Here is a 21239-nt window from a genome sequence, read left to right on the forward strand (position 1 = left end):
TATTGGTTTCCATTCATGTCTTCTTTTATAAATAATGTTGATGAAGAGGGTAAAGCTGGTTATGAAGGATCAAAAACATGCCCCTCTTTCAAAGTGTATGAAAGACATGGGTGCACGCAGCCAGTGTACACCTTTGTCTGAAGGTTTAGAAACTTCTATTGTACTTTCCACATTGCAGAAGCCTTCCCATTATATGTGTCGTGGAAGAATGAGGGGAGTAATACATTTATCTGTCTTTAATATAAGACTCCAGGAGTAGTTCTAGAGTTTATGAGTCTTGTTTTTCTTCAGGTACTGATATTCATCAGAGCACACCCTGGCTTTTAAAAAGTAACACATATATGTCTCTAATGCTAGCCTGTATTTATTTACTTATTTATTTATTTAAATAAATAATTCAGCTACATTCATGGTCTTGGGATCTGTTCCAAAAAGGGAAGGCTTAGAAGTTCCTGAGTGGGTTTTCGTTTGCTGACGATCTCTAAGTGATAATTTAGTGTTCAGTGTGTTGGCTACATTTTAAGTGACCTGCATAATAAACATTAAAAAATACTATGAAGAATTTGCAGCATTTAATTATCCCCATCTATTTTAACTTGCATTATGAAGCTATCAATTTCTTCTCTAGATTTAGAAAAGTAGCAAACAATTTTTTTTGAGGATTGTAAGAGGGGACATTCTTCCCTACACGTTTCTGCAAAGGTTGAATAATAAATGTCTAAGAGATTACATTGGGGCTCAATGTAACGGAATAATGGGCTCAAGTTAAAGGAAGCCAGATTCCAGCTGGACATCAGGAAAAACTTCCTGACTGTTAGAGCAGTACGGCAATGGAATCAGTTGCCTGGTGAGGTTGTGGGCTTTCCCACGCTAGAGGCCTTCAAGAGGCAGCTGGACAACCATCTGTCAGGGATGCTTTAGGGTGGATTCCTGCATTGAGCAGGGGGTTGGACTCGATGGCCTTGTAGGCCCCTTCCAACTCTGCTATTCTATGATTCTATGTTCAGAAGACACCTTTAACCTTGCTGGTTCAGGCTTTTGGTTAAGCAGCAGGGTTTAAGGTGTCTTGTGCGATGCATTTTGCTAAACCCTGCTCACTCACTAACCACAGTCTGCAGCAGGGTTAGCGGCTCTAACCGTGGCTTAAGGTGTTGTGTGCAACAGTACAGCTCATGGTTAGTGCTAACCCCAGAGAACCATAGTTTTGCTAACCACAGAGCCTGAAGTGTTGCCTGAACAGGCAACAGCATCTCCATGCCTCTCCTTTTCTGTGAAGTCATCTGGGCTTAAGAAGCAATAGTTAATGTTGCATCTTTATAGTGCTTTTCAGAAAGCGACACTGCAGCACCATGAGACATAGGAACCCTGCACCAGGCCAGACTGTTGCCTATTAAAAACCCAATAGATACACACACATACTCTTCTATTAATTGAACTACATTTCCTGTGTGACATTACAAGAAATGAAGCAACCTGAAATAATGATTTTTTTAGTTAACTATTTTTTTTACTCAGATGTAAAGACATTAGCAAGAAATGAGATTCATGTATCAGGTACTAAGAACATAAGAAAAGCCATGCTGGGTCAGACCAAGGGTTCATCTAGTCCAGCACTCTGTTCACATACTGGCCAACTAGCTGTCGATCAGAAACCCACAAGCACCCTGCTGGCCATGTTCCCCAGCAACTGGAGTATATGGGCTTACTGCCTCTGATCATGATATCTTTCTCCCCTAGGAATTTATCTAACCCCCTTTTAAAGCCGTCCAAATTGGTGGCCATCACTACATCTTGTGGTAGCAAATTCCATAGTTTACGCGCTGTGTGAAAAGTATCTTCAAAAAAGTATCTTTCTTGAATCTCCCACCAATCAGCTTCATGGGATGACCCTGGGTTCTAGTATTATATCAGAGGGAGAAAAATGTGTCTCTATCCACATTCTCCACACTATGCATAATTTTGTATAGTTTTCTTTACCCTCACCCCAACCTGGATAGGGCTCAGTATTACAGCATACAATTGGACTTGGTAATGGAAACTTAAGAACATAAGAAAAGGACCAAGGGTCCATCTAGTTCAGTATTCTGTTCCCGCAGTGGCCAACCAGCTGGCCATGAGTGCAACAGCACTTTTCTTGGATAGAGTTAATGAAACTTTTCCAAAGAGGGAGGAGTTCAAACTTACAAGTGTAAATAAATAGGTCTGCACTTTAAGCTGCAAGCTCAGTGAGATTGCTCGGCCAATGCAATGGCCACCTCGAAGACTCACTTGGTTTTGGGGAATTTTATAGGTGGCCAATTTGTTCCTTGCTCCTCATATTTAGATTCCTATGACCCATCGACAGGAGAAGTATATTGCAAGCTGCCAGACAGTGGCAGAGAAGAGGTGAGTTCTTGCAGAGATTTACAGTCAACTCCTTTTTCATGTTACCTTGTGGAATTTCCATAAAAGCGTGTAAATGGTTTAGGATAAATTTTATTGTCAGTTTCCCTTTTTCTTTTATCACCCTTCTCTGGGGGGTTAACTAGCCAGTCTAAAACTAATCTTGAGATTGCAGGATGTGTTTTGTATACTAAGTAGTAAATGTTTTATAGAATGTCAACTAGTAGCCGTGGTTAACAGTCCTGGTTTGAAATCTTACAATCCTGAAATTGAAGTGTCTTGGGGTTTTTACCACTAGTCAAAGCACTAGGTCTACAGCGCCTCAGTTGAACATGCTTCCCTTGAAGTCTCTATGACCAGATCTACACCAAGCAGGATATGACACTTTGAAAAGGTTTTGAAAACTGCATATGGAGTGTGTGTCCTGGGCCCCAACAGTTGTCACTACTGTTATAAACTATTTTAAAGCATTTTAAAGCTCTTTTTAAAAATGAACTTCTCAAAGTGGCAGAGAGGGAATTTTGTCCAATGGCAAGGCAAAATGAAAAGTTCACCAGGGATTTGACAAGGGACTGTATGTACGGCCTTCTATGCACAACAAATGTGCCTAATTCTTTTTTTAAAATGTTCAGAAGAATTGATTCAAATAAAAGGCTCTGCTGTGTAGAGGATGGCTGTGATTGTAAATACAATAGCACTAATTATGTACGTTTATTCAGTTTCACCTTCAACCTTTAGCATTCAGCTTCAGTTGGTCAAATATTTATTAAGGGCAGATAAGTAGGGGTTGATCTATAACTAGCTGACTTTGCTAAAGTTTAAACCAATCCGAGTTTATTGTACAGACACGGACCCATTTAGAAAACAGGAAAACACTGAAATTGTTCAATTTTAATATAAATCAAATGGTTGGTTGCTGCAGCACTTGTCATATATGGAAAAGTTTGTCCAGCCCCTTCTGATAGCTTGGCAAACTTAATATGATGCAGCTCTTCTTTGTGCACCACACATGGGTTCTGAGCCTGCACAGTGACTTGTCTGAAAGTGTTCTAGGAAGCCTGCCCTAACTGCACACAGTCAAGGGGCATGGAAATGGGACACTGGAGATTGGAGGGTCAATTCCTCCTTCAGGATATCAGTGTCCCTCATTCCCAGCCAGGCCACCACTGCCTCTGCTGCTCCTAGCCAATGAAATCATATTATGCTAGGCGTTTCAAGCTGCACAGGCTGAAAGGCCCTTTCCAGGCCCAATACAAAGTGCTGGTTTTAACACTAACAGCCCTAAATGGCTTGGGGCCAGGTTACCTGAAGAACTGTCTCCTCCCATATATACCTGCCTGGACCCTAAGGACATTATTATTATTATTATTATTATTATTATTATTATTATTATTATTATTATTATTAATTTATTTATATAGCACCATCAATGTACATGGTGCTGTACAGATAACACAATAAATAGCAGGACCCTGCCGCGTAGGCTTACAATCTAATAAGTTGTAGTAAACAATAAAGAGGGAAGGAGAATGCGAACAGGCACAGGGAAGTGTAAACAGGCACCGGGTAGGGTGAAGCTAAACAGTATAGAGTCAGAACAAACTCAATATTTGAAGGCCATAGGGAAAAGAAAAGTTTTTAGCTGAGTTTTAAAAGCAGTGATTGAGTTGGTAGTTCTCAAGTGTTCTGGAAGAGCGTTCCAGGCATAAGGGGCAGCAGAAGAAAAAGGACGAAGCCGAGTAAGGGAAGTGGAGGTCCTTGGGCAGGCGAGAAGCATGGCATCAGAGGAGCGGAGAACACGAGCGGGGCGATAGTGTGAGATGAGAGAGGAGAGATAGGCAGGAGCTAGACCGTGAAGAGCTTTGAAGGTCAGCAAGAGAAGTTTATATTGGATTCTGGAGTGAGTTGGAAGCCAATGAAGAGATTTCAGAAGTGGAGTGACATGGTCAGAGCGGCGGGCCAAGAAGATGATCTTAGCGGCAGAGTGGTGGACAGAGACCAGCGGACTGATGTGAGACGAAGGAAGGCCAGAGAGAAGAAGGTTGCAGTAGTCCAACCGAGAGATAACCAGTGCGTGAACGAGAGTCTTGGCAGAAGAGACAGACAAAAATGGTCGAATCCTGGCAATATTATACAGGAAGAAACGACAGGATTTAGCTACTGCCTCGATGTGAGGAGTAAAGGAGAGCGAGGAGTCAAATATAAAGCCAAGACTACGAGCTTCCGTGACCGGATTAAGTGTGACATCGTTGACAGTAAGAGAGAATGAGAGGTGAGGAGAAGGTTTAGGAGGAAAAACAAGCAATTCAGTCTTTGCCATGTTAAGTTTCAAACGACGATGAAGCATCTTCATCTTCAGGGGCCCTTCTCTGGGAGCCCCTGCCAAAAGCAGTGAGACAGGTGGCTACCAGGAAAGAGGGCCTTTTCTGCTGTGGCATCCCAGTTATGGAAAAAGGTCCCTAGACAGTAGCCTATGTTGTGCTCTTTGTGTGGTGCTAGGTGAAGACCATTTTATTTCCTCAAGCATTTTTAGCATTTTAGCATCCCAGTTTTTATCTCTGCTGTTTTAAATCTGCTATTGCACTTTAAATCTATGCATTACTGCTAGGTTTTGCTCTGGTTGCCCTTTTATGCTGCAGTTTTATACGCTGTATTTTGTGGTATTAATTGCTGTGGACTGCCCAGAGAGCTCCAGCTATCAGCTGATATAAAAATTAAATAGATCGATGGATCTCTTGGCTACCTGCATCTTCCAGCTCTGGATGACTCTCATGCACATGCTGCAGGGAAAGACAAGACTTGATCCAGAGGAGAGTCCTGCAGAACAGAACATTTAAACAAGCCTGTTCACCTTTCATTCCATGCATTCCTGATATATCTATATATCTCCTGTTACCATTTCAGTGCCAACTCCATGCTTTTGAAGGGCCTTTGGGCAAGACAACCTCAAAGGGTCCTTCTCCCTCCTCACCAGCATTGTCGTCAGCTGCTGTTGCTCCTCTTCCTCATTCTTATGGCTACCTGCTTGCTGGCTAGACAGAGGCAATGAGCAGGCAGGCAGTGGTGGTCTGGGCCACAGTGAAACGCATCTGAACAAGCATGTTGCAGGGCACTTGCCCATGGGACCTTGGCAGCGGCCCAACTAGGCTGACCCTTGATGCTGGCCTTTGTTACTATATCTTGAAGAAGCTACTGCTCCTCATACATTTCCTCCCCTGCCCAAAACACGTTGGTTTGTAAATTGACAGGTCCCATACCAGCCATTGTCTGCTGGTTCCTTAGTTCTGTTACTCCTTCTGTAAGACTCGCTGGGGCCGGATCTACACTACTGCTTTAAAGTGCTTTATAACAGTTTTGACAACTGCATATGGAGTGTGTAAAAATTGTTATAAAGCACTTTAAAGTGCTTCAAAGCAGTAGTGTAGATCCTGCCTGGATCTTAACTCTCCTGGGCTGCCGCATCCATGTCTCAGACTTGAGCCCACGTGACTTCAGATCCTGCTTCTCCTTGCAAAAGCCTGGCAAATATCCCTTGTACAATGGAAGAAGACGTTCTGGATGATTGCGGTGATGAATAAAACATCAAGCTGTAGGCTGCTAGGGGAGGGAAGAATGAACTCTGACTTTTCAGAAGAGCTGGAGGCAGTTTATTAATTAGTGGAATAGGTGTAGGCTAGGAGATCAAGCCAGTTTAGTCATACTGCATATGTGTGAAAGCTGATGCCTTGTAATAGGCACGAGTGAAAATAAAAATATATTGGAGGCGGGGGTGGGGGAGGAAATCTTTTCCCATTGCGTGTCCCTTCCCTGCTTCTTTCTAGCAGGCTTTTTCTCCCTCCCTCCCCGCATCTTCCTCTCATGTATTGAATCTGTCTTTCACACTCCTCCCCTTTACTCCCCATTGTTCTGAAACAATGACTTATGGCACATTCTGGGCAGAATATGGAAAATGGTCAAACACTCTCTAATTATTTCTTAATCATCAGTTTGTATCCAGGTCTTGCTCCAAGGAACTCAGGGTGGCATACAATCCCACAAGCTCCTGTGTATTTCTTAATGGCATATTAATTATGTAATTATTTTAATTACGTATTAATGTAATGAAGGTGCCACAAGACTCTTTGCTGCTTTTTTTGCAATAGACTAACACGGCTACCCGCTGGAAACATATTTATCTTATTGTCCTGTTGCCAGAGCTTCTCACTCTGCTTCTCTTCCGGAATTTAAGATAACGTTCTGAACTAAGGGATGCCAGGAGCCTACCTGGGCCCTAAGGTCATCATCTGAACCCCTCCTCCAGGTGGCTCTGTGGAGCAAATCAGGTGACTACAAGGGAAGGCCTTTTCAGTGATGGCGCCGTGTCTGTAAAATTCCCTCTGCAGAGAGGCTCACCAGATGCCTTCATTATGCCCTTGTTTTGGTGCGAGGTGAAGACCTTCCTATTTTCCCAGGCATTTCAGGGACTGTTTTAGTGCTTCTAGGTCTTTGCATTGTTTTATCCTTGCTGCTGGTTTGATCTTGTACAGTTTTATTATCGTTTTAACTGATACCTTGTATTTTCTTATCGTTTTAACTGATATTCAATTGTATTCAATTTGCCTGTACACTGCAGAGAAAACTGCAGTTATTGGGTGGTTAAAAACAAACCAACAAACATTGTTTTAATGTCCTTAAAAGCAGTTATGCTTAAAATCAGCAATGTGGCAATCCAGACGGTAAGAGTAGAGACCTCAGCTCAACAGTGCCACCTAGTGGCACTAATTATGAGTAATAAATCAGAAGATAAGAGCTCAAGGCATGCTATCCAACGGGTGCTTCCAGATGAGGCCTTTATTGTGCCATCGCCCTGCCTCAGCTCCAGATTTTTATGGAAAACATCAGACAACATCATCTTCCATCTATAATCCTCCCATGTTTACCCACCACTTCTTCTGTCTTTCCCCCCCTCTCCCTCCTATTTTCCATTAACATATGCTGTGTTTTTTGGTTTTGCTAAACACCATGTGAAATGCACTTGTTTGTTGCCCTTTTAAAGGTAGAGGCTGCTGTCAAAGCTGCCCAAAATGCCTTCCCAGAGTGGTCTGCCAAAAGTCCTCAAGAAAGGTCAAAAATAATGAGCAGGCTAGCAGACCTTATTGAAGAAGATCTGGAGTCCTTTGCACAAGCAGAATCAAAGGATCAAGGTAAAGGCAAAAGCCTATTTGGGTTGTATTCCCAATTGGTCATGGGTTGAGAAAATGGTGTAGTGATACAGAAACTGAAGAATGAATAGATTTAAGCACTCATGTCTGGGGCAGGCCTAGGCTGCATAATGTATAGTAAGATTCAAAATTAAGTGCATGTCTTACATGATTGGTTGCTATATTGCTTATCTTGAGTTTTCAAATGAAGGGCAATTCTTACCTTAATACTTGCTCTTGAATGGTCATACTCAGTACAAAATACTTGCATGTCTCATCAAGTGAGAAGAACTTTTAGTCGAAGTGACAGCAGATGCCCTGACCCTTGCCCTAGCCCCTGTGAAGCCCCTCCCCCTGAAACCATTTAACTAAGTGACGATATCTCTCACACACACACACTCGTGCCCCTTCAAGAGAGCTCACAGCAATGGCGGTGTGTAGTCTACCTAAAGGGCCTGAGGCCATTTATACCAGAACACTGGGGGTAGAATCATAGAATAGTAGAGTTGGAAGGGGCCTATAAGGCCATCGAGTCCAGCCCCCCGCTCAATGCAGGAATCCACCCTAAAGCATCCTTGACAGATGGTTGCCCAGCTGCCTCTTGTATTCCTCTAGTGTGGGAGAGCCCACAACCTCCCTAGGTAACTGGTTCCATTGTCATACTGCTCTTAACAGTCAGGAAGTTTTTCCTGATATCCAGCTGGAATCTGGCTTCCTGTAACTCGAGCCCGTTATTCCGTGTCCTGCATTCTGGGATGACTGAGAAGAGATCCTGGCCCTCCTCTGTGTGACAGCCTTTTAAATATTTGAAGAGTGCTATCATGTCTCCCCTCAATCTTCTCTTCTCCAGGCTAAACATGCCCAGTTCTTTCAGTCTCTCTTCATAGGGCTTTGTTTCCAGACCCCTGATCATCCTAGTTGCCTTCCTCTGAACATGCTCCAGCTTATCTGCGGCCTTCTTGAAGTGTGGTGCCCAGAACTGGATGCAATACTCTAGATGGGGCTTAACCAGGGCCGAGTAGAGAGGAACAAGTACCTCACATGATTTGGAAGCTATACTTCCATTAATGCACTTGGGGGGGGGGCATATGTTTGTGAAATACATGCAAGTAGCATGTCTTTCTAATGGGGAGTAGTTGGAAATGCTGTCAGATCTGGACTGTTTGTCTGTGTCCACACATATTTTTTTGTAGATCCTGTAAAGTGAGACAAGAAACTTAACATTCATAGAAATATTCCCATATGGCTACAGAGACTCTCTTCCCTGAATTTTCCAATAGTTCTGGGAAATACTTTTGTTTTGAAGTAGTTAACCTGGTTAGCTACTATTTGACCTGGTAATTAAATGTTTTAGGCACTCTTCTCCTGCAACAACTGTGAAAAGTATACACTTTCATTCTTTGCCTAAAGGCAAACCTCCTACAGTCAGTTCAGAACGCAGACATTCATGACCATTGCAAGGACATAGTAACATCTTTCAAATATCTCTCTGTTTCAGGGAAAACTATTACATTTGCTAGAACAGTGGACATCCCCCGGGCAATATACAATTTCCGTTTTTTTTCATCGTCCATCCTTCACCAGACAACAGAATGTACACAGATGGACCATTTGGGCTGTATGCATTATACTGAGAGAATCCCAGTGGGAATTGGTAAGGCCTTTCCAAAGAAATGAAGCTGCAATTTTTGTTAGAAATAATAACTTCTTCAGTGGTGTCCCCTCTCTGATATCGTTAATTCTTCCATTGCTAAAAGTCACATCATTCTACCAGTCTAGACTAGGGCACAGTTTGATATTTTCAATATCTGGCCAAGGCAAGTTCATTATTCAAGGAGTCTGAAGAGCCCCAAATGTAACCTGAGCACCCAAGAAGGAATATTGTGAATTTATTGGCTATCCTTTTAATAATATCCAAAATCTGGTTCCTAAAGTGGGTTGTCTTGCTTTAACTTACGATGGTGGTAATCATCTTTAGAAAACATCAGTGCTAGGCATGATTGAATATTTTAGATTACCTAAAACAACACAAAACAGCAAAAAGCCACACCACTAAACTGTGTTCCACTTGAGATCAGGTTATGTCAGAATATTCATATAATTGCCCTTCATTATTTATTTATTTTCACCATTTCTTTATATTGCACCATAGATTAAAACACCAAGACAGTCTGCCTTAGACTGAAGTGATTAGGATTTCCAGTCAGAAGCAGCAGCCTAAGTTTACTACTTGTAGATTTTAAATACAGGCATGTAAATACATGTTTTGCAAAACATAATTTCCTTTGATGGGCTGTTTGTGAAATGTGCTTTCTGTTTTTGAAGTTCCACAAATTGACCACTAGATGTCGCAATTCACTTCCGAATTAAAAATTAAAACATTCAATTTGTAACATACACAGTTATGCTTTTAAACAGCAGTAGTTTACTCCAGTAGTAAAGTACTTCACTTCTGTGCAGTTTGTGCTGACAGCTCAGTGGGAGTTTCTGCCTGACGGTATGGTCACGGGTATCCTCTCAATATCAGGGCTCTGATTTTAGATGGCAACATGGATCACTTCATTTAGTCTTTACATGGGGCATTCAATGAATGTTCAGCAATAATATATCAATAATTGGAGAAAGCTCAGATAAATTAAATGAATAAACTTTCATTAAACAGAGGTTTTTCTAACTTTCTTAATAGCAAATTTGTCAATGGAATCCAAGACACTAATTTCCCTTGTTCGTTTGCTTTCCGTTGCGGATTGCCAGACCCGTGAAACTTTCTTTACATACTGGGTTGGATCCAGAATTTGCTCCTGTCGTTGGAAGCATTCGCTGAACAGAACTGTGCAGCAAGGTGACTCTGGCCACTGGGGTAAGGGTGGGAAGCCATTTTCCCAGATCCAGCCCACCTCTGCACCCCCTCCCATGCTGTTCCAGAAGATCCCCTCTGGAAACTTCTGGAGCAGATTTCTGAGGGGGGGGCATATAGAACTGTGGGAGGAGGAGGGGATCTGTGAAAATAAGTTCCCCTTCCCACCCATCCCATCAGTGCTCTACTGCTGGGGATGTCCATATTTTGTAAAATCAATTCTGTCTGCGTTTCATGGATTGTCAGGTGCCTCTTGTTCCATCATCTGTTTATTGGTGGAATTGGTTTGTTTTTTACCAGTTTCCCGAATTTGCACAAATGCACAAATCTCCTCCAAAATGTGCATTTTCATGCTTTAGCCTATGGGAAAATACGCACACATTTTTGGCTCCCCCCCTTTTCTTTTTACATATTTTTAGACCACGAACTTTGCGTAGAATTTCAGAAAGTTAAAAAAAAAAGTCTGCAAGTCTATGGAATCCGCACGACTGAAGAGAAGCCAGTCCGCTGCAGAAGCTGTGAGTTGGATTCATAGAACTCCAAACTCATTTGATTCCATTGTGGATTTCTCTGGTATCCCTATGCATTGCAGTATTAGGCAGCCTGGTGCCTTCCAGATGTTTTTGACCAGAAGTCTCAGAAGACCCAGCCAGCATGGCCAATGGTCAGGGATGTTTGGCGTGGTAGTCCAAAACAAGTGGAGGGCACCAGGCTGTCTAGAGCTGGTTTACTGGATCCGAAGGAGCCCTTCTCTTCGTAGGAAGCAAATTCTGTATCCATCCCGTTTTGTTCATTAGACTTTCACTCACAATGCTGATACTGCCAGATGAAGAATACTGAGAAGTAGTAAAACTATATAGCTATATTAGAACAAGCATCTAATTATGTTCAGGATATTTATTGACTTTTTAAGTTTCTCTTCCCCTCGAATATGAACAGATTCAAGCTCCAAGATTCCTCACAGAGAGCTGTAGCACAAATGTCTTTCCAACAGGAAAGACTAATGCATTTTTGAAAGAGCTCTGTGCCTTTCCCCTCTAAAATAGGTAGTGTTAAACCTGAAACTGTACTATTTCTTTTATAGTCGTAAAACAGCAATTTAGTTTGCTGACAGTGTTATCTATCGTTCTCTAAAAAAAAGATATATGTCAAAACAGAACTTAACTTCTTCAGCGAATGCGTTTGATACATCACGATTTTTCATTTAAAAAACCTTCAATGGTTTCTGTTTTCCACCCTTTATTTCATCAAAATTTTCAGTTCCTTTAGGTTATTCATACAGGTACTTGTATTCTCATCCACCCCATCTCTGTATGGAAGGGGGAGGATTATTATTATTTTTTCTAATTGATGAAAGGATTCAAAACAACAACAACAACCTTCCCCTACTGCTGACCCAAAGAAATTGGCAGCTGTACAATGTCACTCAACAAACACTTAAGGGATCTAATCACAAATCTCTTTCATAACGGGTGGCTTGGCTCTAACTTCCACTTTGACTGTATTTGCTGAATCCTGTACCACAGAGAACATGCAAAGCTAATAGTGTATTTTATTTGTTACATTTTTTAATCCTGGCTTTCCTCCCTGAGAAACAGAGTAGGTGGAGAGAGAAGTTCATTTGTTCTGTCTGTTTGCCCTGTCTACTACCACCAAGGGACCATGCGTAGTTGTTCCAAAATGAGTTGGCAATACAGAACTGAATAGCTTTACTGCTGGAGTAAACTTTTGTTATTTAAAAGAGCAGGTGTGAATACTTTGGAACAGTTTAGCTCTGTTTAAAGTCATTGAAAGTCTTTAGAATTTACAACCAGAAAAGACCCATATCTGATGTTCTCACGATGCCCAAAGGAAGTTAGATCCTAGAATGCCTTCTTGCTCATATGAAAAGAATGTAAATCCAATAGAAGCTAACCAGTTAAAGTTTATGGAATCATAACACAGGGAACGCTTCCTACAAAATTGACATTTGAGAGTCATTTTTTCCACATAAATCTTTCTAAAGCCCTTTAAATCATAATAGAAGGCAAGTATTACAAGTGGCTTAGACATAAATCATGACGCTTGCACAAAAATATACACATGAGCAATCTGCATAGACGAATATCTATTAGGGTGACCATATGGAAAGGAGGACCGGGCTCCTGTACCTTTAACGGTTGCATAGAAAAGGGAAGTTCAGCAGGTGTCATTTGTATATATGGAGAACCTGTTGAAATTCCCTCTTCATCACAACAGTTAAAGCTGCAGGAGCTATACTAGAGTGACTAGATGCAAAAGAGGGCAGGGCTCCTGCAGCTTTAACTGTGGGGTAGTAGAATGGGTTCTTGTCTGTAAATATCCATCAACGTGAAGCACATTTAGTGCTGCCATGCTTTCTCCTTTGGTTGGGAAGCTTTTTCCTGAAGTGTCAGGCCTCATGTTTAAGCACACTTATTTAATTTCTCTGGCCTCTTCAACTACTTTCCTTTTTTAGCTGGCTTAATTAGTCCTTGGAATTTGCCACTTTACTTGCTGACCTGGAAAATCGCCCCTGCCGTGGTGTGCGGAAACACTGTTATTGCCAAGCCCAGTGAAATGACATCCGTCACTGCTTGGATGATGTGCAAACTTCTCAATAAAGCAGGTAATCCTGGAAAGGTGGACAAATAATTAGTAAAGGGGTGTTAGGTTTTTTTTTAAAAAATGTAAATCAATCTGTTAAGTGCCAATATAAGAAGTAACAGAATAGGATCACTTAAATTGCAGTTACATGTTCTCTGAGCGTCAAATGACATGTTATGTTAATTGCATAGCATGAAGCTGAAGATAATATTTTTACCCAGAGTAAGTGCACATGGTCCCAATTGGACTGGGATCACCTTCAGCTGGGGAGGACAATTAACCCCCTGGTTTTTCCCCTTATGGTGAGTAGGGGGTGTTGGGGTTAAAAAAACGACATCCATCACTGCTTGGATGATACCAATTCTTCCTTTAACTTTCTCTTGTGCATTGGGTGAGGTGTTATTTCAGGAAGAATTGATGAGAGGAGGTTTAATCCTCGCCTGTGTAGTCCCAATCAAAATTGGGACTATGCATACCTACTCTAGATTAAATAAATAAATAAATTCCTAGCTACTCTTGATTAAATAAATAAATAAATAAATCCCTAGCTACATGCTACACAATTATCATAAATGTGTAGTTGAGCCTTAGAGTTCAGATACATGCCCATTATTTTTTTTACAGTGGCTAGAGCCCTAACTGCATATTGGTCCTAATAATAACATTTGTCCAAGGTATATATGTGATTAATATAGGTATTAATAATATTATTAATATAGGTATTAATAATAATTAGAACTATTTGTGTATGAAAGAACATGCCATGAGTAAAAGCAGTCATAAATAACTAGTGGCAAGGGCACAGCATTATACAACCAACCAACCAATGTTTGCTACAGTTATGTGACATCTCGGGCTTGGAATCCGTGCAGGAGGAGGGGCGCCGCCGCTCTCCAAGTAGCGCGGGCCGTCGCTCCCACACGTCGGAGGCGACGGGGAAAGGAAAGCCCCGTCACGTCCGCCATTTTAGTTGTAGTTTTAAAGGGGAAGGATGAGCACAGAAGCTCATGCGGTCAGGTAAGTGTGTTGTTTTTTAAAATAAGTGTTCCCCTGCTCCCCCCGCCCCCATCTCCCCTCCAGCTCTGAGCTTCCCCCCTGCCCGATCTTGCCCGATCTTGCTCCTGGCTCCGATCGCTCCCCCGTGCTCGCCGATTCCCCCTCCCCTCAATCTCTGTGTCCCCCCGTCACCACAATCTCCATTTCCCCTCCATCTCCCCTGGGCTCCGTTTCCTCCCCCCATCTCCCCGGGCTCTGTTTCCCCCCAATCTCCCCCCCCAACCCAATGGCTGCAGCGCTCCTGGGGAACGCTGTGCGCTGTCCGCTGCTTGTCCCAGCTATTCGCGAGTAATTGCGGTAGCTGGGAAAAGCGGTGGAATGGGCTACATGGGCAAAACCGGGCCACAAGTGGTGTCGGTTAGCCTGGGGGCAGGGCGGTTTGAGCCCTGCCTGGGCCCAGGATCCCCTGTGCGTCATCTGGATGCACTGCGGGGAGCCCGGGCTTCGCACCAGGCTAACCCTCATCTAGCAAGCCCCTGGAGTTAATTATTGTTAATTATTGTCCATGTTTCAAAGTTCAAACGGAGACTGAAAGTATCATGTGGGCATTCATGTTTTTGTATGTTTGTGCCTATGAGGGTTTCCTCCGGGTGTGGTGAATATCGTATTTGGGAGTGGTCCCAAAGCCGGGGATGCTCTTGTTTCCCATCCTGAGGTGTCCCTGATATCCTTCACGGGAAGCACACTCACTGGCCAGCGCATCATTGAAAGGAGTGCTCCGTATTGTAAGAAGTTGTCGCTGGAGCTTGGAGGCAAAAATCCAGCTCTCATCTTTGAGGATGCCAATTTGGATGAATGCATCCCTGCCACTGTAAGATCCAGCTTTGCCAATCAGGTAAGGCCAAATGGGCAGCTTCACATCTTTTCACACTCCGAGTTTGTTATGTAGCTTGTGAAGCTCAAGAACTTGCAGGCCCTCATAACAGAATATATGTCTTAACATTCAAAGTTTTGCATGGTAAGACCTGGCTTCAACATGGTGCCAACTCTGACTCTGAGTGAATATTGTGTCATGAATATTCAATTGTTGTGATAAATGAACAAGCTTCCCTTGTCTTTGTTCATTATTGGCTGTTTTTTTCCTGAGCTTTCTCTGAGAATGCTGAGTTCTATATGAGAATTGTCTCCTAGGTCTGTCTGTCTGTCTGTCTTTAATTTATATCCCACCTTTCTGCCAAAAAATGGCTCTCAAGGTGGCTAGCAACAAAGTTCAGATTAAAAACAAAATCTTTATAACATAAAAACAAATAAAATAAGATAATATTGGCACCTACCCTGTGCCTGCTTACCCTTCCCTGTACCTGTTTGCATTCTCTTCCCCTCCTTATTGTTTTACTATGATTTTATTAGATTGTAAGCCTATGCGGCAGGGTCTTGCTATTTACTGTTTTACTCTGTACAGCACCATGTACATTGATGGTGCTATATAAATAAATAATAATAATAATAATAATAACATGTGCACAGACAGTGTTTCTTACATGAATGCTGACTTTATCTTGTGCACGCGTATTACCATCCTGCACTTTGGGAATTGTGATCTAGTTGCTATAGCAAGCAATTGCACTTGTCAGTCTGGGGTCTGCTTTGCAACCCTTTGGAAATCTAAGAGTAGCACACAAAGCTATGGTAGGAAGCCACTTGGGAAAATCCCCCAGAGAAGAAGAGTGCTCATGGGCCATGAAGCATGGATTCATGGCTCCCCACCTTAAAAAAAAAATCACTTGGAAAACGAATGCCTCCCACCCACATACACACAGATATCTGGGCAAAAAGTACTTAGAAGGTGCTTAGCAACAGGAGGCAAAGAAATAAGTAATTTTGCATTGCTGCTGTTTTTATCTGGTTGAGCTTTTATATTGTATTTTATATTATGGTTTTATACTGTTGTTTTATACTTTGAATGTTTTTATTTTTTGTGAACCGCCCAGAGAGCTCCGGCTATTGGGCGGTATAGAAATGTAATTAATTAATAAATAAAATAAATAAAAGTCTTCCGATCCAGTCAAAAGCCATGAGAAGAAATCCCAATAGGGAAGATACTCACCAGTTGCTTGGTTGGGTGGTCAATTTGCTGGTGAATGGAGGAGGTCCAATGAAGAATCCTTTGTTACATGCATGCACACTCCTCCCCTGAGCTAGGGCCGGCTCCAGATTTTCGAGGGCCCGTGGGCAAGACAAGCTTAACAGCCTCCCTCCTTCAGTGTGGCTGCCTTCTCACTGCCACAGTCACCAGCTGCTTTTGCTCCTCAACCTCTTTTGCATCATTCCTGCTGCTTGTTTGCTTGACGGACAGAGAGCCAGTGAGCAAGTAGGCAGTAGTATCTTCTGCTCTTCCTGCTCCTAACCACCACCACCAGAGTGAGAGTCCAGTGAACAAGCAGGTTGCAGTGAGGAGGAGAAACTCCAGGGGGCTTTTGTTAGTGGGCCCTTGCTGGGGTGCAGACTCTTGGTGAGTGCCCACCCATGCCTACCTTCGATGCCACTCCTGCCCTGAGCTGATACAGTTTCAGATCATTTGCAGTGCAAGGGAAACCAAGGTTTCAAGCTACAAGTTTTTGAAACTTGCCAGGTTGTGAGATTTGATAGTTTGCAACCATGTGTGAGATGAGATTTTTCTGAATCATCTGTACGCTATGGAGATGCCGTTGTCTGCAGGGTTGTTGCTTTTCTTTGAAGAAGAAATGGTACATGTCTGCTTCATTTTTTTCATAGGATGCAGTATTGTCTTAAACATGTCATATTGATTTCACACACCACGTGCATGTAGGGACAAAACCTCCAGCGAGCCTGAACCGCGGTGCCCGTGTCTCCCCGGCAGTTTGCTTTGGCCATGCAGTATGCCAAAGATAGACGGCCCCCGCACAGAAGCCCTTAGTCATTTGGAGCCTTTAGAGAGCTTGAGGGATGGCAACAGCGCCCCATTCATTAACTGACTGAGCATCACAAGCTGGTCAAACCTGTATTTGGTCAATCTGACTAACTGAGAATTTCAATAACATCAGCATCCGGTAATTATGCAGGAAACACAGTATGACACTGATCACAAAAAACCGCCAAAACAAACTCAAAGCTGGGATGCAGGGAGAGGCAAAACTTCCAAGATGGTGCTGAAAAATGGAATTATATAAAATGCTAACATGTTTTTATAAAAAGCTCGGCACATTTTGGTAAGAACTTCTTATGTACCTCCTAATTATACTTTTCCTCAGTCTTTGCCAATTTGTACTCTCTACCCATGAGGCCTAGGAGAGAAATTATTCCTTTGGTGAAATAAATGATATTTTTTTCAGTAAAGTCAGGCTTTCACACTATTAGTTCACACATATGTAAGACACCGATTTCTCTTATTTGGAAATCCACAGTAATAACCACCCATAACTGTGCTCTCTTTCCTTCCCACTCACCTCCCTGCTCCATTAGGGTGAAATATGTCTGTGTACCAGCAGAATCTTTGTTCAGAGGAGCATTTACCAAGAATTTTTAAGAAGATTTGTGGAAGCTGTCCAAAAGTGGAGAGTTGGAAGGCCCTCTGATCCCACAGTTGACATGGGAGCACTGATCAGTAAAGAACATTTAGCAAAGGTAAAAAAAGAAGAAGAAGTGAAAAAGAGGCTATCTATTTGTGCTCAAATAAAGTTCTCAACATTTTAGATGAGACAACGTTATTGATGGTTTGTGAACAAAGTGCCCCAGAACACGGATGTTTCTTTCATTGATTAAATATTCTTCTTAATCATCATCATTGTTGTCGTAATCATCATCATCATCATCATCATCATCATCATCATCATCATCTTTATTAAGTACCTTAAATCTGTAATGCTACTGGATGAAAATCACTAGAAACAGTCCCTTATTTCCTTGTGGATCAGTTATGGATACCTGGGTATTGCAGCCCTTTCTAAAAATGCCTTCTTGTTTCTTCCATTAGGTAAAGAACTATATCAAAAAAGCTCAGGCAGAAGGGGTGAAGATCCTTTGTGGAGAGGGAATTGATGCCTTGGCTCTTCCTACCAGAAACCAGAATGGCTATTTCTTGCTTCCAACGGTCATTACTGAAATGAGTGATGCCTCGAGTTGTATGCAGGATGAGATCTTTGGTCCTGTAACTTGCGTCACGGTCTTCGACACAGAAGAGGAAGTGATCAGGAGAGCCAATGGAGTCAAGTATGGTCTGGCAGCCACTGTCTGGTCAAGCAATGTGGGGCGGGTTCATCGTGTTGCTAAGAGACTCCAGGCTGGATTGGTGTGGACCAATTGCTGGCTAATCAGAGACTTGAATTTGCCCTTTGGGGGTATGAAAGCCTCTGGCATAGGCAGAGAGGGAGCAAAGGATTCCTATGAGTTTTTCACTGAGGTGAAAACAATTACCATAAAACACACTGCAGTGTACTGATGAGAAAAGAATACGTAATGCCATGGTAAATAAATAAATAAAAGCATCATTAGTAAATAATCCAATCAAGCAAGGAGGTTCTGTTGCATGAGCAGATGTCTGCTTGCATGACATTGCATTGAACCCATGATGTTTACCATTTGAAATAATGTCCCGTTTATGTCCACGTGAGGGCAGCAGAGTTCTTCATTGTTCACTCTTGTTATTACATCGAGATGTCTTTCTGAAACATATTTCTTCTTTGATTTTGTTTTTCACCTTCAGGAAGAACCCTTGTAATGAAAAAAAAAAAAAAAGAAAAGAAAAAATATATAAAGAAAAATAGTTATACAAATGGGAATTATTTTAGTTAGTTAACTCTAAAGCAGGTGTGGGCAACATGCAGCCTGCATGAGGCCCCCAACACCCCCAGGTGTTGCCTCCCCACCCCCAAAATATGCGGCAGAAGCAAAAAAACTCAGTGGTTTGCTTCCAAATTTTGGCGACAAACTACTAAGAAAATCTAAAACAGACAAATTTAGCTTGGTTTCCCCACCACCACCATATCCAAATATGGTAGTACGACTGCAGCCTGCAGGGGATCAAAGAGTGTGTGTGTCAAGAATGACTCATGGGGGGGGATCTACACTAGTGCTTTAAAACGCTTTATAACAGTTTTGACAACTGTTGGGGCCCAGGACACACTGCATATACAGGTGTCAAAACGTTTTCAAAGCGCTTTAAAGGGCTTTAAAAGCAGTAGTATAGATCCCCCCCTGGACTCCTCCCAAAGTGCTCATTCTAAAGGTAGAAAACTGCTGTGCTTAGATTCCATTTTGTTGGTCAAGGGAAACCTTGGAGTTAAATTGTGGAGCGTCAAACAGACACCAGACCCTATGAGACACAGTCCGATAACTGCAAATATCTTGTAGTTTTCCATTCCTGGGGCAATGGATTTTTTTTTAACCTTCTTTGCTGCCAGCTGTCCCGTCTGGTGAAAGAAATTACGTAGCTGTCATGAGGATTTTGTTTAATCATTTTTATGTAAGTCTGAAGAGTCGGTCCATCTGTTAATTCTTACAGATGGTAATCAACTCCGATCTGATTATCCCACTACTGCCAGTTGATCACCCCCTCCATCCCCTCCACCCCCATGCCCCTAATCCACACATGTACCTAGTCATGCAGCCCTTTTAAATGACTGGGGCTGGGCTGAGGTTTCATGGTTTCTTCTCAAAAGGATGCTAGCATTTTCTAGTACTCACGATGAAGCTTTGGGATCATGTAAAAATTAGACCTTCCTTAAAAAAAACCTAAAGAAAATCAAAGGCTTTTGTGGAATGACAGAGCAGGGATGAAAATGGCAATGGGTCTATATTTGTGACAAAAGTAAGAAGACAGATGGCTCAATATTTAATGTACAAAGTTCCAATGGATTGATATTGGGTTCATCTTCATGGAGAACACTGATCAACACAAAACATGAAGCTAATATCGGCTGTAGCAGCTAACCCTTGTCCTCGAACCCAAATATGTGATCTAAATTCCTTGCATGTGTAAGTGAATTAAACTTGTGTGTGTACTGAAATCCAGAGACAACATGCCATGTCTGAATACAGGTGTTGGGTGGTGCACAGATTTGACGTAGCAGAGCAGCTACAGGTTGCTGTGTGGGGCAGTGGAGGGCAATTACCTCCAGCAAATCGGTGCACACTCCATGCAGGGGGAAAGTGAGGTGGGTGGTCGCACTTCCCCCAGCAAGCCTTGCACCCAGTCTGCACCTTGGGTGGCTCCTTTAAAGTTCTGACTAGTTCTGAATGAAACCAAGAGGGGATTCACAGCCCCACTGATATCAGAGCTATCAGCCTTCACTGCCTCTCCTTTCATGGAATCATAGAGTTGGGAGGGACTTCGAAGATAATCCAACCCAATTTCCTGCCACTACAGAAAATCTGCTGCTACAATATTCCTGATAGGCAGCCATCCAGTGACTGCTCTAAAAGCTCTCAAACCCTCGTCCCCCAGTAGGGGGTTGCAGTCTGAAGCCATGTGATCGCATGTACTGATCACATACGACAGTGCTCCTGTTTCCTCACCCCACCTGCTGGCAATCTTTTCCAACTCTGAGCGCACCAGGTGGGTTGTGCACCCTCCTGTGGTTTAAACATTCTAGTTATGTGGCCCAACCCAACAGCAGGAGATGTAAATGCACAACCCTCATGGCCTGGATGAGGCTTTTCACTTGAGCACTGTGCTCACTTTCAGCCCCTGTCGCTGAGGCCGTGTTTGTCCACTTGCATCAGGGGCAACAAACTTTTAAAGTCTAGTATTCCCCTGTTTCCTTTTATTCCCAGGTTTCGCTGAAGCTCGTAACAGAGGAGAGAAAAGACAAGCCATTATCTAGTCCAAGTTAGCAAATAATTTAGGGTGTCAATAAAACTGAAAACTGGGTGTCACCTCAAATTAAATATTATATAACAGCACACATACTGCACCCACACCCCGGTACTTTGAAATCCTTGTCCTGCACAGCAAAGCTCATTCTTTGCCATTGAACTGAAAAGACAAGGTGCTATATTTGGACAACTTGCTCACAGTGATTCAGTTGACATCAAACACAATCTTCATTATGTGATAATAACTCCCCCTGCCCCCCCCCCCCCCGTACACACACAACCTGGGCTAAAACAGCGGTGTTGAACTTCATGCCTGTGAGCCAAATCCACTCCACCAGGCATCCCAATATGGCCTTCTGGCATTCTCCAGAAGGCCATGGAGCTTT

At 42.6% G+C, this 21239-nt stretch overlaps 1 protein-coding gene across 1 annotated transcript; it reads left to right on the plus strand.

Moving 5' to 3' along the window:
• Positions 1-2237: 2237 nt before the first annotated feature.
• ALDH8A1 (aldehyde dehydrogenase 8 family member A1) lies at positions 2238-20626 on the plus strand. Its single transcript, XM_063124646.1, has 7 exons — positions 2238-2385; positions 7418-7565; positions 9061-9216; positions 12896-13045; positions 14658-14914; positions 17503-17664; positions 18014-20626. Exons 1-7 carry the CDS (start codon positions 2248-2250, stop codon positions 18476-18478), a joined length of 1476 nt encoding a protein of 491 aa, XP_062980716.1. The 5' UTR covers positions 2238-2247; the 3' UTR covers positions 18479-20626.
• Positions 20627-21239: the final 613 nt, after the last annotated feature.

This window comes from Elgaria multicarinata, chromosome 4, assembly GCF_023053635.1.
Source record: "Elgaria multicarinata webbii isolate HBS135686 ecotype San Diego chromosome 4, rElgMul1.1.pri, whole genome shotgun sequence".
Lineage (NCBI taxonomy): Eukaryota > Metazoa > Chordata > Lepidosauria > Squamata > Anguidae > Elgaria > Elgaria multicarinata.

What these genes read in the sequence shown, in the direction of transcription:
- ALDH8A1 (XM_063124646.1), top strand. Translation starts at nt 2,248, where the DNA reads ATGGCCACCTCGAAGACTCACTTGGTTTTGGGGAATTTTATAGGTGGC. An exon ending in AGCAGAATCAAAGGATCAAG is followed by an intron (nt 7,566 to 9,060) that starts GTAAAGGCAAAA and finishes TCTCTGTTTCAG; the next exon opens with GGAAAACTATTACATTTGCT. An exon ending in GTAAAGAACATTTAGCAAAG is followed by an intron (nt 17,665 to 18,013) that starts GTAAAAAAAGAA and finishes TTCTTCCATTAG; the next exon opens with GTAAAGAACTATATCAAAAA.